Source organism: Centropristis striata, chromosome 4 (genome assembly GCF_030273125.1).
Source record: "Centropristis striata isolate RG_2023a ecotype Rhode Island chromosome 4, C.striata_1.0, whole genome shotgun sequence".
In the NCBI taxonomy this organism is placed as follows: Eukaryota; Metazoa; Chordata; class Actinopteri; order Perciformes; family Serranidae; genus Centropristis; species Centropristis striata.
This window is the reverse complement of record NC_081520.1, coordinates 34,867,608-34,886,637: the sequence shown is the minus strand read 5'-3', so window position 1 is coordinate 34,886,637 and position 19,030 is coordinate 34,867,608. Positions and strand designations below refer to the sequence as shown.

Genomic DNA, 19,030 nt, shown 5'->3' with positions numbered 1-19,030 from the left:
CAGAAGGTATACCTACAGTCATGGAATTATTTTTTAGATCAACCTTGTTTTCTCTAATTTATTCTTCATTCTAATGCCTGGTAAAACTAAAGGTACATTTGTATTGACAAATATAATGATAACAACAAAAATATCTCGTAAGAGTTTAATTTAAGAGCTGAAGTCTAGCCATTTTCCATAGTTTACTTGATAATAACCAAAATCATGATCAAGAAAACCATGGAAAATGGCTAGATATCAGCTCCTAAATTGAACTCGTATGAGCTATTTTGGTTTTTATCATTGTAGTCCTGAACTCAAAGCTTGCCTAAGTAAAAAATACAAAGTATCAGTATCAAAAAGTACTCATTAAGCAGAATAGCCACAGTCAGTTTGTTTTATATATTCCAAATATATTATTGGATTATTATTATTGATGCATTTATGTAAGCAGCGTTTTTAATTTTCTCAATGTAGGGCTCATTTTAACTACTTAAGACATTGTTATGAGGTTTAATTTAAGATTTAAAAAAAGTCTAATCACTTTAAACGCATTTTGTTTTTTACGTTAGTATAAAGTTACATAAAATGAAAATACTCAAGTACACACTATACTTAAGTACAGTACTTCAGTACATGTACTGAGTTAGATTCCATCACTGCTCACTACTGGGAAAGAGACGTTTGTTGGCTGAGCAACTATTGAAGAAAAGGGAGAAAAAAAAATGTCATGACCATTTGGTTGTGCTTGTATATCCTATATAATCTTATAAGGGTCATTGTTTTTAATATACTGGATTATGGGGTATTCTTTGAGAGCCTATGAAAGTAAAACCCATGTAAGACATGAAATAAGTGTTTCCTCTGTGTGTCTCTCCAAGCAGGGCAGAGGAATTTGACTCCATGTTAAAGGTCAGAGGTCACAGTGCTGTCCCATAAACCTACAAATCTGTCGAGAAATCATCTCTCCTGCGCTGCAGTACATTGGAAGGAGTAGACTGACTGTAGCACCAACCTGAATCCCAGAAGAAAAACAGTTTCAACCTCTGACACCGGACAATAAAACTGCTATCCTCTCAGACATAAAAATGCTGCTACAAATCCTAAGAATACTTTGAACAACCAGTGAGCTCTGTTCACCAGGTCTGCTTATTCATGTTCAAATACTCAGGCCAATAGTCTCCACCGGTGAGTTATAAAGTTTATGGCTTCAAAGACTATATATAATATAGATAATTTAGGACAGTGCTGCAGCCTATGACCGATAGGAAATACTCCTTGCTTTATCTTTCGTAAGAGGGTTTTCTTTTCTTTTTTTCGCAGGATGTAAAGTAAGTTCATAACGTATATCTTTTCTGGTCAACTCTTTACTTTCTAAAGTTCCCCTATTGTCTTGTAAAGTCAAACTCACCATCCCGAGTCCTTTCTATCCTGTTGGCAAGGTGAAAAGAAATTAAATGAAAGTTGTGATGATGAGTAGGAAGTACAGGTCATTTGTGAAAACGTCCTTTGTTTGAATTATTCTATTAAGCTGTCGGTTCAAAGAGAGTGAAAGCAATAGTTTTATGAGCCCACAGAATCCAAGCAAATCACAGAAGTATAAGAATAACCTCCACATATTTGAATGCTAAAACTCAGCAGTGGACTTGAAAGTGAAAGCTTCCCCCTCAAGGCTGAAGTATTTTAATTTTTCCAGTTGATCTCATTATATGAATAAATATCAGCTGTTCGGCGGGACACAAAGAGACACCCAAGCCTGTTTCTCTGTGATGTCCTCGGCTGAACTGTCTGTTGGTCAGTGTGTGTGTGTGTGTGTGTGTGTGTGTGTGTGTGTGTATGTGCATGCGTGCGTGTGTGTCTAAATGTTCTTTCTTCAGATGTCCAGAGAGGAAACTGCTCGATCACTGACTTGTCTGTACTCACTTCATGTCTCAACCACAAGTATTCACACATATGTACACGCACACACATTCCAAAACTTTTTTTTTTGCGCTCGTTATGAAGAGATTTGACCACTTCCACTGACCTCCAGTGACCCACGAAATGTCCCCTTGATTAGTCTTTCTTACACAGTTATACGCTAATTTATGCTACATTTCTACACTTATATGCTCCTGTGTTTCCTCTTACCAAACCCCTTCTAACCTCTGTAATCTCATTCACACACATCCCCAAACACACCCAACCTCTGTGCCACCCTGTCACTGCACATCACTCTGTGTCAACCCTTCTGTTGCAAGATCTTACCAGAAACAATCATCATCTTTCCACCCCCAGATATGATATTATTAATCATTAGAATTCTATAAAAATCATCGTATATACACGGTTGCCCATAAAGTTGGAATCATTTTGTTTTCAGACACAATCCTCTGTTAATTGTGCTTTCATTTTCATTGTGAGAGATTGATTAATAAAGTTTTAAGAAGATATAGACTTTATCTGTCAAGAATAAATCACATTGTCACAATCATTTCATTGAAAGAGGTAACAAATATTTTATTCCAACTTTATTAGCAACCATGCATTTTTCTATGTCATTTATCTTGAAATGGTGAACCACTAGTGACCTAACTGCATTGCGACAATATGCGACAAGTCATTTTGATGACACTGATCACTCTGACCCTTGGACATGGGAGCAAAGCTGTAGTGAAGCACAAAGGCTTTAGCATACATGTTTTATATTGACAGTTATGTACTTTGTTAGGAGAAAACAACTGTATTGTGATATAAATTGTTATGGAGATAAGAAATGACCAGTGTTGGGGGTAACGCGTTGCTTTGTAAAGCATTAAAGTACTCAGATTACTTATAACAACTTGTTGTAACAAGAAACGTAATGCGTTATCTTTTGTTATCAATTAATTACAGCAACTAAATCATTCACATTTTATTTATATAGCACCTTTCAAACAAATCCAATGTAATTCAAAGTGCTTTACAGTTTGAAAAAAACAACAACAACAACAACTTAGAATATTTAAGAAAAGGACACAGAGACCAATGTACACTTAGTAATAAAATATGAGTAGGTAAAATTATAAAATATTATATATATATATATATATATATATATATATATATATATATAAACAATATATATATATAAACAAATAAAAGCCGATAAATAGAACAAGTTAGTCTTTACTATGTTAAGGCTGTTTTTGTGCTTCAGCAAAACTAGCACAGGTGTAAATAAAGCAGACAGTCATCCGCTGTAATGTTTAACTTTAACAGAGATAACTGTAGAGCAGCAAGTGAACACTAACTTATCGTTGGCACTAAAAGAGATCAGATATATACTGGGTTCTAACCTAGTCTGGTTTAAATCATGTTCACGTTAGATTGTGGCAGATCATTTTTTGTATGTTGTGGTCATGGATTGTATGATCAATATATACATAAATACATCAAATGAAATGTTATGCTTTCCATGTTTTCTTTTGGTAAGAGTTGGTAGTGTGGGTATTTCTTTACAATAAAAAGTGACAACACACCAAATAGCATATTTATAAAGCATTTAAATAGGTAACTTTGAAAGTACTTTTTTAGTTACTTTCAACTAAGAGTAACTTAGTAAAGTAACTAGTTACTATTCTGGCCAGTAACCTAGTAAAGTAACTAGTTAGTCTTGAAAGTAACTTTCCCCAACGCTGGAAATTACCTATATCAGGATCGAAGATTTTCACCCTATCCCCCAGCCCTATTCAATGGCCAGTTATGAGCAAAATCTGTACTCCAAATCTGATGTTTCTTAAATGAGTGGCAGTTGTATAATATAATTAAATCAAAGCCAATTACTGTGAGTGAGAAGTGTCACTCACATACACTAACACAATCACAGTGTCCCTTGTTGTTGACGTGGACATAGCGGTTATGAATCTGGTAATGTGGAGCAGTGCAGATGTTGATGAAAAGCAGTTGTGAAGTGACAGTGAAAAGACAAGTTTAGTAACCAGCAGACAGTGGTCTCCCCAGGGCAGAGTGGTGGGATTGTGGGATGGGAAGAAAGTGAAGGAAAGACATATGAGTGGAGAGGGATGAAGGAGGGAATAGAGGGAAGCAAAGAGAAAGTAATGATGGACAGGGAGGGGGATAGAGAGAAGCATGAGAGGAGGGAGGGAAGGAAGGAAGGAAGAGAAAGGGGTCTGAGAAAAGAAAGTGGGAGGCAGGGTCTGAGGGCTTGTTGTAGGGAGGAGGGATGAAGACCGTGACTGTGGTCGCAGTGGTTACTTCACACACTGTCTGGCTCTTGCATGCACACAGTCCGGGTCACAGGGGCCGCACACGATCTACACACACACATGAAACATGACAGCTCGCCCTTGATTCCGTATAACTGACACAAAGTTAAAAGCAGAGAGACAGAGCGAGAAAGGCAAAGGGGAGGGAGAGGGAGAAAGAAGAGGGAAAGTGGCAGAAAGTGGAGAGAGTAAAAGATTTAAAAGTCAAGAGAGGTCAGGAGTATCTGTGCGGTTCCTCATCCATCTGTTAAATGTGAGAGAACTTGTTTCAAGTGGTTTCAAGCAGCGGAGGAATGTTTTCGTGACAGAAATTATGATCCCAAAAACTCTGTCGCTATACAGAGAAGTGGTTTAATGCCTTAGGCTTTACACAATTAGCCCAATAAAAGACTTTAAGAGATTAATGCCATCTATAAGATGCTTCCTCCTATGTTTATTGCTCTCTTACAGCTCTTGTTTCGCTCCTTTTGTTAATGTTTTTTCACCCAGAGTGGAAAGTATTATATCATCCTTGTCTGGGTCTTTTATTGTGGCTCTCAGTCCTTGTTATTCACTTGTCATAAATTGCCATTCGCTGTAAATTCATATGTCAATTTTTTACAGGGCAGTCCTTTCCTGCTTTGAAAGCGTGGGTGAGTGTGAGAAGATTTTTGACTTTGAAATCTTAATCATCTTTCCAGGTGGAGAGTTATGTCCCTGAAAAAAGCATAGAGGATATATGAAATGATGTCAGCGGAGATGCCTGTTCTCTGTTGATCTGCTTTGTTGATTCATACACAATAAAAACTATTTAAAATTGCCCTTGAGATTGGCTGTAAAAATCGGATATGATTTGGAGTAGAGTCAGCCTTCTTTGTGTGCGTGTGCACATGGAGATTGTATCAGCATAAAGTGGAAAATGGAATGTGCCTTTTGATGAGGTAGCAGCCGCTCACACTCACACACACACACACACACACACACACACACTGCACACAAATACACACTCGCCTGTCCTTAAAAGCAGCCTGGCGTGTGAGTGAATGAGAGAGTGCTCCCAGATTTTCCCATCATTCCTCCCTGTAATCCCCCCAGACCTCCTTCTGAGGGCTGAATTTGCACGCTCATGCTCCCCGGGGGGGCGCACACACGCACAGACACACATGCCAACACACACACACACACACACACACACACACACACACACACACACACACACACACACATGCACATACAGGCTTAAAGTTGATTTAAAAACTTCTACCTTTGCAGGGGTCTACTTTTTTTGATAATCAGAGAGCCAGAATTATATCCGACAGTGGGATACAAACACGCAAGCACTCATGCATCAGCAGTTTGCTACATATTAAAAAAGGCTTCAGCTTTCAAAAATAAAATAAAAAATAAAATCCTCATTTCCAGTGTTTTTTCACCAGCTGAAACTGAAAAACCCCTGAGGAGAACAGTTGACATTGTCTCAGTAGAAATGTCCTAAGTCAATCCTGGGCTGGCCAAAGGACTTAAAAAGTAAATTTGCAAAAATAGATAAATCCATTCCTAAAATGAAAAGTATTAGATTCATTTAACCTTCAGTGCACGCTAAAAATACATGATTTAGGAAAATTTAAAAAAAGATCTATATCTCACTCAAACAAAAACATGAAAACATGAAACATGTTTTTGCAAATGAACTCTTCACTTGAACCGAGTATAATAGTGTGCATGCCACATAATTCCAAAACCTGTCTATCAGAATTGTTCTTACAAGGGTGGGTAGTTTCATATTGCGTGCTTAACAGCAACAGCGTCTTTTTTAAAGCTAATATCTCGTCTGTGATTCCCATCTTTTAACAAGGCTGGGACACATTTAAATGAGCTTCAGGAGTCAGATCTTGGCATCAAACTTGCAACTCTTGGGGAGCATTCATGCATGGCTGGCTGTCTGCATCTATTTTTGTGCTTCTGTGTGTGTGTGTCTGTGTGTGTGTGTGTGTGTGTGTGTGTGTGTGTGTGTGTCTGTGTGTCTGTGTGTCTGTGTCTGTGTGTGTGTCTGTGTGTGGTGAGTAGGCTGATGTGATTAGCCAGAACCAGTGGAGTGAATAATATTGTGTCTGCCCCGACGAGGAAGAGATGGAATGTAGCTGCTGCTCCTTATTATACTGTAGATCATCCACTTCACTATCAGATATACACAGAGTCAAGTGTACACACACAGACATCACCTCACACACTTTTCCTATACACGTACACAAAGTGCTGAAAGGCAGTGGCTGTGTCACACAGGGATTTGTTTGTCTATTGAAATGTTTTACAGCCATTTTGGATGTGTGTGCCTATTCTTTAAGAGCTCCCTCAAAGAGTCTATTGTGCTAGCTTTATCCATAAAAAATATTGGTAGTAAACGCAGTTCCTTAACTTGTCTCTGCCTGGATTAAGATCCATGCTGCTTTATATTTTATCCACTGGACCAACTGCTGAAATTACATTTTATTTAGACAGAAGATCAACAAATCGATGAAATTTACCACAGATATTTCAATTCCAACTCACAGATGTGTCTTTCCCTTCCTCAGCTTGCTCTCTCTGTTTCCCCAGAGACTGTTGGGAGTGTTCTTGTTAAATATTCTTTATGCAACCTGACATGCTGAGAGGATCATCAAAAAAGAAGCATGTGTAAATATTATCAGAGCTTTTTGGATCGTGACAGATATAGATGTGATGTTGGCTTACTTACTTATCTATTCAACTGCAGAAAGTGCTGCACTGAAAAAATGGTTAATGCAATGTTGTGCGTGTGTGTGTGTGAGAGAGAGAGAGAGAGAGAGAGAGCATTTACACTTACTTCACTCACTGTCTGAAAGCTAAAATTTTATGTCTGCCTATGTCGCTGCATAATATTCTGGAACCTGGTCTCACAGGAATCCTTGGAATAGCCACGGATTCGCTTAACTCAAAATCCGTGGAATAGCCACGGAATCACTCAAATTTCCGTGAAACTGACACAGATTTCACTACAATGCTAATGACAGTCATATCCCGTGGCTATTCCATGGATATTTGTTCCTATTGGTTTGTTCCAAGTCACGTGACTTTCAAGGTCCCGGCGGTCAGAACAAAAAACATGGCGGACGGTTCTCTCATTTTTAGTCAAAAAAATCAATATTTTGACTTAGTTTCTGTATAAAAATGGATTTTGACCACATTTCTAGCGAGAAATATATCTTTTATTTTCTAAATATTCCCTCAGTGAATGTACATAATCACTTTGTATGTTGGAATAGCCACGGGATATGACTGTCATTAACTTGCATTGTAGCGAAATCCGTGTCAGTTTCACGGAAATTTGAGTGATTCTGTGGCTATTCCACGGATTTTGAGTTAAGCGAATCCGTGGCTATTTCACGGATTCCTGTGAGACCATGTTGATATTCTGTGTGCAAGTCTCTGATTTTGTAGTCCTACTCTGTTGTGTTGTAGTGTTTTTTATTTGTATTTCCTCTATCTGTAAGAGTCTTTGTAAAACTCCAGAAGCCAAAGCAGCCAGTGACTGTGAACAAGTTATTTGGTCTCATATGGGAATCTTAAGGCATTAACAGCAGAGCGGTAATGGTTTTAGAAGCAGATGGAAGACTGTTGTTGGCAGCTGCTGTGCCATGTAAGGGAATTACTTATTTGGTCCTAGGGCGGTTGCTATTTGTACATGGTTTCAGATGTTTCTGTTGACCTGATGCTACATTTATCTTGTCATCACACTGTGGATGCTTGATGTTGTCAAGCATCTTCAGACTGCATTCTTTGCATTTCCTTGTTCTCGTTCAAATATGGTCATTTCTGGTTCCAAAACAACAACTGGGAATGGCCATAGGCTTCAAAACTCTTCTCCACAAACCAATGATTGATGTCACGGTGGCTACATCCACTTCTTTTATACAGTCTGTGAATGCTGTCAGATTTAGTTTAAGTTAGTAGTTAAAGGTACAGTATTAAGAGGAAATTGAAGTTATAAGTACAAGACATTATTTTCATTACAAAACAAGATATTATCTTGATGACTGAATGCTGCAGTATGCAACTAAGTACATTTACTCAAGTACTGTACTGTACAATTTTTAGGTACTTGTACTTTACTTGAGTATTTCCATTTTATGTAACTTTTTACTTCTACTCCAGCCAGTTTAAGTTACTTTACAGGTTGAGATTTAACATAAAGTATGTAATCAATTTAAAGTGATTAGACTTTTTTTAATTACATCTTAAAGAGTATATTAAGTTATTTAATTAGCCCTGTCTTTACACTGCTTACATAAAAGCATTAATACAAATAATGTCAAAATATATTTAGAATATATAAAACAGTCTGGGTCCATCATTCGAGTACTTTTACTTGAAGTACATTTTGATGCTGATACTTTTGTACTTAATTAAGTTTTGAATGCAGGACTTTTACTTGTAGTGAAGTAATTTCACAGTGTTGTATTAGTACTTTTACTTAAGTAAGGGATCTGAATACTTCTTCCACCACTGACAGTATGTATGTTGTAAGTAAAGTTTTCCTTGTGTGTGTTTACAGAGAGATATTGATAGAGTCCCACACCAGATCTCTGACCAAGATGGAGAAGGGCTATAAAGAGCAAATGTCCTCAAAGGTAATTATTTTTCATTATTAACAATAACTCTATTACTACTGATTACTAAGCACATTGACAAACAAACTCAATAAGTACGTCCTAGTTGCAGGATCAGGATGTGTGCTGCTTTATTCTATGAATCGGTAACAGCCATATCGGCCAGAAATGTCCCTTGTGCTTCTTTAAAACACTGAAACACCACTGTGAGCAAGTAAGCAGCCGTTCAGCATACAGTCATGGAATTATTAGACCACTGGTTTCTTCAATTTGTTGGTTTTCATTCATGGGAAATGTCTAGATATTAGCTCTTAAATTAAAATCTTATGAGCTGTTTTTGTTGTTATCATTATATATATTTTGTGAAGAAATCAGACTAGAAGATAAAATATTCTTATTCTGAGAATATGACTGACTATATACATCACTTATATATAGCTGATATCTAGCCATTTTCCATGATTTTACTGATAATGATTTTGGTTATTATCAAGAAAACCATGGAAAATGTCTAAATATCAGCTCTTAAATTAAACTCTTGAGAGCTATTTTTGTTGTTATCATTATATTTGTCCAAACAAATGTACTTTTAGTTGTACCGGGCATTAAAATGAACAAGAAATTGAAGAAAACAAGGGTGGCCTAATAATAATTTTACTGTATTTCGATCACCTGCTTATTTTCATTGAGTCCAAAAATTAGAGGAATAATACACTATGTAGCTCGAAAAAAATGAAACATGACCCAGACATCCTTATAATTACATAAATGTTTTACCAGTGTAGTTGAATTGTCTAGTGTAACTGGATATTGGTTATATGGTCTATAGATGCAATGTTTTAATTATGTTTGATGAACTCAAACAAATCCAAACATTGCTCTTACGTTTAATGACTGTGGGTGTATCAGTTTATGACTGGCAGACATTTAGCTCCAGTCTGTTCAAGTAAATAGGCGCTAGGACGCCATCCAAGCCATTGTCACAGTTCAGAGGAGTTTAACAGGGAGGATCCTGACACACAATGTGGATAAGATTATGAGGCTCCAAGACCACCAGTCTGTTTGACACCAGATAAACTGAATACACAACCACACACACACACACACACACACACACACACACACACACACAAACAGTCTGTGTTTTATTAGGCAAACAGTGTAGTAGTGTCTCTTACACTGTCTGCCTTTCTGTCTGTCTGTCTCTCTGAGGTTTATTTGAAAGTCACAACAAATAGGACATTTCAAAAAGAAAAGCATTAAATCACTTTAGTCTTGCGTTTGTTTCTGTCTCTTTTGTACATTTTTTTTTTTACAAATTCTTTTAAGGATTAGAAAAACATTTTTTTTTGTACATTAAAAAGAGCACAGTGTCTTTGCTTAAGAAGGAGCAGGCTATTACTAGTTTTAAAATTGTAAACCATGATAAAAAAATGTTGAGGCTGAGGACCATTCGTCCAGTTGTCATGTTATAAGCAAAAGAATCAAACAGAATCCGTTGCATGCAATATTTGCAATAATATTCGTAACAGGGTTGGAAATTAACTTTTTATCAATCTACCAGCCACTCAATAGATTAACATTGTTATTATTATATGGCACAAAATATATGTAATACATACTGTACTGTTGACCTAACGGTACAATATTGCTCTGTAATTTATTTACTTTTTGTTTTAACTTACTAGTGCATTGCTGTTCAAAAATATGCCTGTTCAGAATGGGCCAACTGCTCAGTCTCCAGTATTGTTGATTACAGTTTACCAAGAACTGCTCCTCCAAACAAATTTGACATTGCATATCCTGGGCATTTTACCTGTTGTGACATAGTTGCGTCCACTCAATGCTAGGGTTTACAATGCAATGTAACATCCCTGATTTCTCTTTTTTCATTTGTTCTTGAATGTACAAGGGACGGAGAACAAGCTACTCAGCATGCTGTTTGGCGGTGTAACCAATAAGATAGACTCATATGACCATTTGTGAAAATTACCCATAAGAGCAGTTTGCGGTACAGAGCGTTCTAAAAATAACGCACTTGTCGTTATACATACTTGTGCAGTTCATAGTTGTGAAAAAAGGCTGCAGTTTCGTTAAATTTAGGCTATAAAAATCACTGAACTAGGTTTAGGGCAAAAAGCTTCCTGGTAAGGGGTTATAAAAGACAGTTTAAACAGTCAATAAATGTATGTAAATACTGGAAGTGAAATAGTTAAGTAAAAATGTGATGCAGGAAGCGTGAGGCACGGAAGTTCAGTGATGTTTAAATCATATAGTTTACTTTGTTTTTCACATGCGACACAAACCCCGTTCTCCTGGCTCATAGTTCTGGGTTTGTTCTGCCCATCCAACACCTCGCCCACCTGCTCCGAGTGTGACTTCTGGGTTTTATTCTACGCATCTCCGGCAGTCATAATTACTTTGCCGCTAGAGGGCAGGGGAGGAGAGTCAAAAATGTAAAAATGGGTTGTGTTTTGAGACCTATAGGGTCTTATTTGAGAGGAAGCTAGTCTCCATTTTTATTATCTGCACACTACAATGTTGGTAATCTATGATACTAGTAGGCCTAAACTGTCAATACAGTATATGGTTCTCTTAAGATACGGGTTAAAAATCTTTTGTGTTCTGAACGATGTGTCAGTTGGCACATACAGTACTTGATTAAAACCACTTATGAAATTCTGCTGAAGAAACACATTAAACCTCACATATTGCATCACATTAACCAACCGTGACATCCAGAAGTTTTGTAACAGTCATCAAAGAAAAACTATGTAACAGAACAGATATTATATATGGTTTATTATATTCCATTCATTTCTATTCTATTCTATTCCTGAGCCCCAGAAGTGGTAAACGTGTAGCTAAAAGTGTCAGATGCAGCTGACAGATGAGCACACACTAAAACGTGTGTATGTTCAAGGTAAAGAGTAATGTAACTACAAGGACGGTTCCCACACACACGTCCCTACAGCTTATTGTTCATTATGGTCTTCCTGGCTTATACCCATTGATGGGAAGTGGTCACTTTTTAAATACAAATGGCAGCTGTGTACACACACACACAGGCACAGACACACACACTTACACACAAAAGGATATACACACACAAACCATCCATGGTCCTCACACGTACACTCACCCAGCAAAGAGGAAGTGGTGTTTTCTCATTTCATCCATCACACGCAATCTTAGTCTCTTATACAGTCTCTCAAGCCACAAGCATAACACACACGCACACACAGGCTCCAAAATACACATTTTCACACGACAATCTCTTTTTTTTTCCCTCTGACAACCTCATCCACTGTTTCTCTTTTTTCACACTTGCATGCACAAATGCACACAGGCGCACACACACACACAGATAAACACACAAACCCACAATGATCCCAGCCCGTGGCACAGACGCTCAGTTTGTCTGATCTTCCAGAAAACAAGGTAGCCTTGACCAAGCCAGGCTAAAAATATGTCACATGAAACTTCTGCCCCACTCTTCCAAGAGCCAAATCTGGTGTTTTATGTCCCAGACAATTCAATTTCTGACTGCCAGAGTATGATGACAAGGCCAGTCACACAGCTGTCATTCTCACACTCTGTGACAAAGCTTTGCATAACCCTACTCGCCCGTATATATTATGAAAAGGCTTAAGACACTGTTTCTATTTAGAGCTTGCCCAGTAAAAAATATATATACATAACGCGACATGAAACAGTAACAATATCTTTTAAAGGTTAGAGACTGTGGGTAGGACAGCATTGATGCACTGATGGGTTTTAAAGAGTTAGAAAACAATGCAAAATGTTTTCATAATTTCATCTTTTGACAGCTACAAAATCTTCAAAAGGTTTTCTTTAGACACATTTTCAAGTTTTGAGTGTTTTGTACCCAGCAGTTTGATACACTGTCTCCTCATGTCTGTCTCTGCACTTCTTGTTAGACTCTGTGACAAAGCTTTGTGTGACCTCCCTACTTCCTGTTTATATCATGAAGAAATCAACACTTCACAGTCTCTTTTAGGATTCTCAATGAGAGACAGGCCTTAGGATGTGGGCTAGACAGAACGTCTTCTTATCATACTCTCTCTCTCTCTACATATGTATATATACACTTTTCATTGTTTTATTCATGCTTAAACTGGTGTATTCTTTCTCTTTGTCCTTGGTTTTGTAGCTGGCTGTAGCCCTGGAAGAGCAGAGAACCCAGAATGCATTGCACCTGAGGGAGCAGATGGAGGAGCTCCGCAGGGACCTGGAGTTAGAGCTTACTATTGACAGGGAGAAGAACCGACTGTTGCTTCTACAGTACCAGCAAGACAGCACACAGCTTCAGCAGAAGGTGCATACCTGTTAATAGAAAATTAAAATGACCACTGAACATAACACAGTACTACATTACAGCAAATATTATTTTAATGCATTTGTAATAGGCCATTTTCCGTTCTGTTCTCTCCATCTTTCCTTTCCTATCCCCCTTCCTCTTTACACATCTTTCATTCATCATATTTCCTGAAGAAATCAGACTAGAAGATAAATTATTCTTATTCTGGGAATATGACTGATTGGTATGACTGGTTTTATTGGTAATGATTTTGGTTATTATCAAGAAAACCATGGAAAATGTCTAAATATCAGCTCTTAAATTAAACTCTTGTGAGCTATTTTTGTTGTTATCATTATATTTGTCCAAACAAATGTCCCTTTAGTTGTACCAGGCATTAAAATGAACAAAAAACTGAAGAAAACAAGAGTGGTCTAATAATTTTTTCCATGACTGTAGATTGTTCTTGAGCTGCCTTTTTAACAGATTTTTTTCTTGGTTTCTCCATCTTTCTTCTCCTTTGGTTCTCCTCTGTGACTTCTTGCCTTCCAGGAATTGAAGACCAAAATTCCTGCATGTAATACTTGTCCGATCAGTCAATGCTCCTCTATGTTTTCTGTTAATATTGCATATATGTCATTAAATCACTTCCATGCCTTCCATGGAAACACCATTATGAACACACACTCTACAGACTGATGACACACACACACACACACACACACACACACACACACACATTCATACACACACGCATGCATGCAAACAGACAGTGTGGTAAACAGTGTGGTTAGTCTCTGCGTGTAGCGAGGGGATAAAGAAGGAAGAAAGACACACACAGAGACATTAAATCCAGACAGTGGGGGTGAGACAACAGAAAACAATGACACATTAGGTGACCTGGCTTCCTACTGTTGCCCACATACTGAAATATATATCCACCCACAGCATAGCCACTAACAGTATGAGCAACAACTAAAGCACAAGTAAGTTTTAATGCACTGAAGAGTACTAATATGGCATGAAGTGACAGTTGATGAGTTTCCACAGTGTGGTTAAATTAAGAATTCCACCTTAATCCCCACTTTGTATATTCCCTTCCCACCCACGTCCTCTGCAAAATCTAGATGACGTAAAAGGAAAGACGTTGCACACCAACCTGTGATACAGAACCCCTTTAAAGTCCACTTTGTCAGGTACACCTGTTCAACTGCTTGTTAATGCAAATATGGCAGCAGCTCAATGCATTTAGGCCTGTAGACACGGTGAAGACGAGCCGCTGAACTTCAAAGTGAGCATCAGAATGAGGAGTAAAGGTGATTTAACCCTCAATGGTACGCATTATGATGCCAGTTAGGAAAAATGAGGGCAACACCGTACCATAGAGGTTTAAGGGACTCTAAACGTTGTTGGTGCCAGACAAGCTGGTCTGAGTATTTCACAAACTGCAGATGGACACCTTGATTTCCCTGTAGTCTTTGCAGCAGCTTTGGGTGAGTCAGTGTCAACAAAATGCTGAAGCATAATTTCTTTCATGTGCAGATTATGAGATAATGGGCCCCTGGGCACCAACCCACAACCTGTCCTACATAGGAGCAAGCTTTTTTGTGTCTCTTTGTCATTGTTTCCAATCTCTCTGTGGTTTTGCGTCTCTCTAACAGAGAGCAAAACGTCAGACTATATCACAAATGAGTTATAGTCTGGAGACCACCTATTCATTTTTCCGTAGAGCAGGCGTGGGTTACGATCGTCCAGAGCCGTTTATTTGGTGATATGAATGTCATATCATAACCCCTTAGCTTAGCCTCTAACGGGGCTAGTTGGTAGATTAGGCTTTTGCCAAATCCTGTTGGAAGCAGTGAAAAAGGAGCGTAAAGCCAAACGTTGTTCTTCTTTTAAACTTTCGCTCTAAACTATCTAGAACACTGTCTACAGCTAGATCCAAAGAGGGCTTTAGGTAAGAAAGCTTTTAGTTATGCCGCCCCTTTATCATGGAACAAATTGCAAAAGGACTTGAAACTGTCTGAACTGATCATAATCGGTGAATTTAAATCGATTCTAAAGGACAAAGAAATCGCTTCCCTTGGTCAGTGTGACTGCTCCTTATAAGTCGGCTACTGAGGCTCCTTCAGTGATGTTGTGATGGCTGTATTTGTATTTAATTGTTTATGATAACTGTGTTCAAATGTTGTAACTTGTCTCTTTTTATACTGCTTTCTAGGCCAGGTCTCTCTTGGAAAATTGATTTTTTAAATCTCAATGAGACTTTTACCTGGTTAATTAAAGGATATACAGTATATGACACTTTGGGCCCATGGGCTAGTGCCTGGTAGGCCCGTTCAGTCATCCATCCATGATTTCTTATGATATTTTAAATGTGGCGATGAATGAAATTTATGAATGAATGTGCAAAGAGAAAATCCAAAGCCATTTTCTAGTATAAAAAATATAAAATAGAAGTATTCACATATTGGAATCATTTTTTTTCAGCTGGAGGAGAGAGAGCAGGTGCTACAAGGACTGCAGGACAAGCTGCAGGAGGAGAGGAGGAGCAGGGTGGAGGAGAGGAGGTGGAGAGAAGAGGAGATACACCAGGAGCAACAACAGGAGGCGCTCCAGCTGAGCCAAGCTAAAGCTGGGCTACAACTGGTGACTGAGAGGAATGCTGAGCTTCAAGAGGAGGTGTGTGTGTGTGTGTGTGTGTGTGTGTGTCATTGTCTGTGCATGTGTGTTGCTAATGTTTTTACACTGTATGTTGTTCAGTTGTCTTCACAAATAGACAGAAAAAAAGTGCATGTGAAAACAAAGAGAAATTTGCGTTTGATTTATATATTCTGCTGGTGAGCTTCTGTGCCAACACTATTCAAACAGAGCTGGATTAAATTTAGTAAGTGTGTGTTTTTGTGAGTGTGGTCACGGCAAAAGGAAGTGAGTGAGAGAACTGAAATGGAGAGAGAGAGAGAGATAGAGACAGACAGAGTTAATATTTGCTTTGGCAGCAGAGTGCGCAGTGATGGATTTCTGTGCCAGCAACATCCAAACGGAGTGGAAATAAATTGTGAAACAGAAAGTGAAAGGCGAGAGGCAGCACATAGGGGGAAGCAGGATGAGACGTACATATGAAGAGCCTGAAGGAAGGAAGGAATGATGGAAGTGTGTGAGGGAGTGAATGACAGAGGGAGGAGGCCAATTATAAACAACAAAGACGGGACAGGAAGGAGAGCGCCCTGAAGTGATGAGCAAGAGTGGCTTCTCTAGACATTTTTTGTGTATGTATACCTCATGTCTTTATATATATGTGTGTGTGTGTTAATACATGGCCACCTGTCTCCACTGTAGCAGTCACAACACATCTCAGCTGTCTGACCACTAACACACTCACAGTCACATACACAAACACACACAATCTCACACATGTGAACATACGTTTTGTCTTTTAGCTCTTGAATTTCCATTTATTATAAATAATAGTTGCTCATAAGTGCAACCCTCTGGCTAAAGGAGGCCCTCAAAAGCATTTTTGCGACCCTCAAACATGACATGAAATAAATGGATTGTATTACTGTTACTATTACTACTGTGCTATTTGATTTTATCGACCAGCATCAATTCTACCATCATTAGTCACAGACTGTAGCGTTAGTGCTATTATTGTTGTCATCTCTCTGTCTCTCACTCACACTCTAGCTACACTATTCTACTATGTTGATCTGTTCTGTATAAACGGCATCTATTGCATGTCTGTCCATCCAAGAAGGGGGATCACTCCTCTGTAGCTTTCCCTGAGGTTTCTTCCTTTCTTTTTTCACTATTAAAGGTTTTTTTAGGAGTGTTCCTTCCCTGTACAGTCTGTAACACTCTTTGAGGCCAATCTGGGATTCTGGGCTATAGAAAATACAATTGAATTGAATTGAATTGAATTGAATTGAATTGAATTGAATTGAATTGAATTGAATTGAATTGAATTGAATTGAATTGAGTTCAGTTCAATTCAATTCAATTGAGCTGAAATTAATTTAATTATGAATAAAATGTATTTTATTTGATATCCAAAATACTAGCTTTAAAAACTTAAAACTAAAACTGTGACCCCAACATTATACACACTTTGAGCTAGGGTGACAGCAAATCTTCTAACATTTTTAACAATACAGTAGTATGTACAGGTGCATCTCAGTGCATTACAAATAGCCCTAACCAAGTATTGAGTGCATATAGATGGACATATTTTTTGAGACACTGAATTTTAGGTCTTCATTAAATGTAAGCCATAATCATTATAATTAGAAATTAAATACATTTAGACATGAAATGTTTAATTATTGTTAAATGTGTGTAATGGATCTATATAATGTGTTATTTCCACTTTTTGAACTGAATTACTGACATAAATAAACTTTTCTATGATATTCAAATTTATCAAGATGCACCTGTATACTGTCCATTGTGTGCCACAACAGAGATTAATTGAAGGCTGCAAACAGCGGGTCTTTCTATCAGTGTATATAGGATTAATTCATACAGGATAGGATGATTCATCTAAGGTGGCTGATGAGCCTAAGCCGGTCAATATCACAGAAAACCTATTAATCACACTGAGAGAAGGCATCCGTTCTAAGTCTAAAAAGGTCACTAAGTCAAGTCAGTGCCTCCTCTCCTCTTCTCAGCACTCCTTCATCACCTCCTGTCCTCCCCTCCTCCTCACTCTCTCATCCAGCTCAGCATTGTCCTGCTGCAGTCCGACAGCCCTCTAACAGCCCTCTCTTTTTGTTCACACACTGTCACTTTAACCGCCTCCCACCTCTCAGAGTGCCTGTCCAGATAGGTTCAGCCAGTTCAAGGTGCCCTGATGCCAATTTCACAGCTGACATGCTCTTTTATGTTATTCCTGGACCTTCAGCACAGCAGCTCCTTCCCCCCACCACCTCTTTCTCTCTGTTCTTTCTCATCTAATTTAAAGGGGACATTTTTTACTGTGCTGTGTCTGTAGTTTTAGAGCAGATCAATCAGTATAATCCCCTTAGATGACCTTTGATTCTTTTTCTTTCTTTCTTTCTTTTTTTCTTTCTTTCTTTCTTTCTTTCTTTCTTTCTTTCTTTCTTTCTTTCTTTCTTTCTGTCTTTCTAGCCTTTTAAGACCGTTCTTCAGTTTTCTCTCTAATGATCTCTCTCAGTTCTTATTTAATTCAAACCCAAGCTTCTATCATCCTGCTCTTTGGAGAGGTTTTATTGATCTTTGGATGTTTGTATGTGTGTGCTGGTAAGAGATAATCAGGTTTTGATCATGACCTTGTGATATCGCTCTGTTGCCAAGTTACTGTTGCAATGTCGAGGCATTTTCATCATTAGACACTGGAGCTTTTGAGTGACCTTTCACCTAGTCAGTTTTCAAGAAGAGAAAACAGAGATCAGCTGATCGCTTCTGAAATAGGCTACTTTTACGTTGTTTATCACTAGCACAATGTGCATTCACACACTAAAATAATAATAATTATGTATCACGTTCTCCCAAAGAACCAGCTGTTATAGTTTCACTTGACTGAAATAAACTTCCACCTGAATTACATTCCCTGCTGAAATAAGGAGCATATATAAAGTCACAAGCAGAGGTCCCCATCATGTACAGTCAAGACTGACACGGCTTCAAATCACAATAATAGTGTTACTGTTAATATTAATTGAAAATGAGAACTTGTGAAGTTATGACTTCACTGCTGATATTTAGTTATTACATGAAGAGTAGACCTGAGGGCTTTGGTACGGAGGAGGCTCAACATAGCCAGGCTCTGTGTTCATGTTCCGGCTCAACAAAACCTTTAGCCCCGCTCAGAGTTAACTGGTGTTATTTTCCGGTTATTGTCCGGCTCTGAGGGATTTATT

General features: G+C 38.2%; 1 protein-coding gene across 1 annotated transcript in view; it reads left to right on the top strand.

The window, feature by feature from the left end:
- The window catches only part of lekr1 (leucine, glutamate and lysine rich 1), an 89,705-nt gene that overhangs the window by 63,752 nt on the left and 6,923 nt on the right, over positions 1-19,030 (top strand). Inside the window, exons 9-10 of the mRNA XM_059332154.1 lie at positions 8,776-8,851; positions 13,005-13,169. Coding sequence (XP_059188137.1) covers positions 8,776-8,851; positions 13,005-13,169 — 241 coding nt within the window. The remainder of the gene's footprint in view (positions 1-8,775; positions 8,852-13,004; positions 13,170-19,030) is intronic.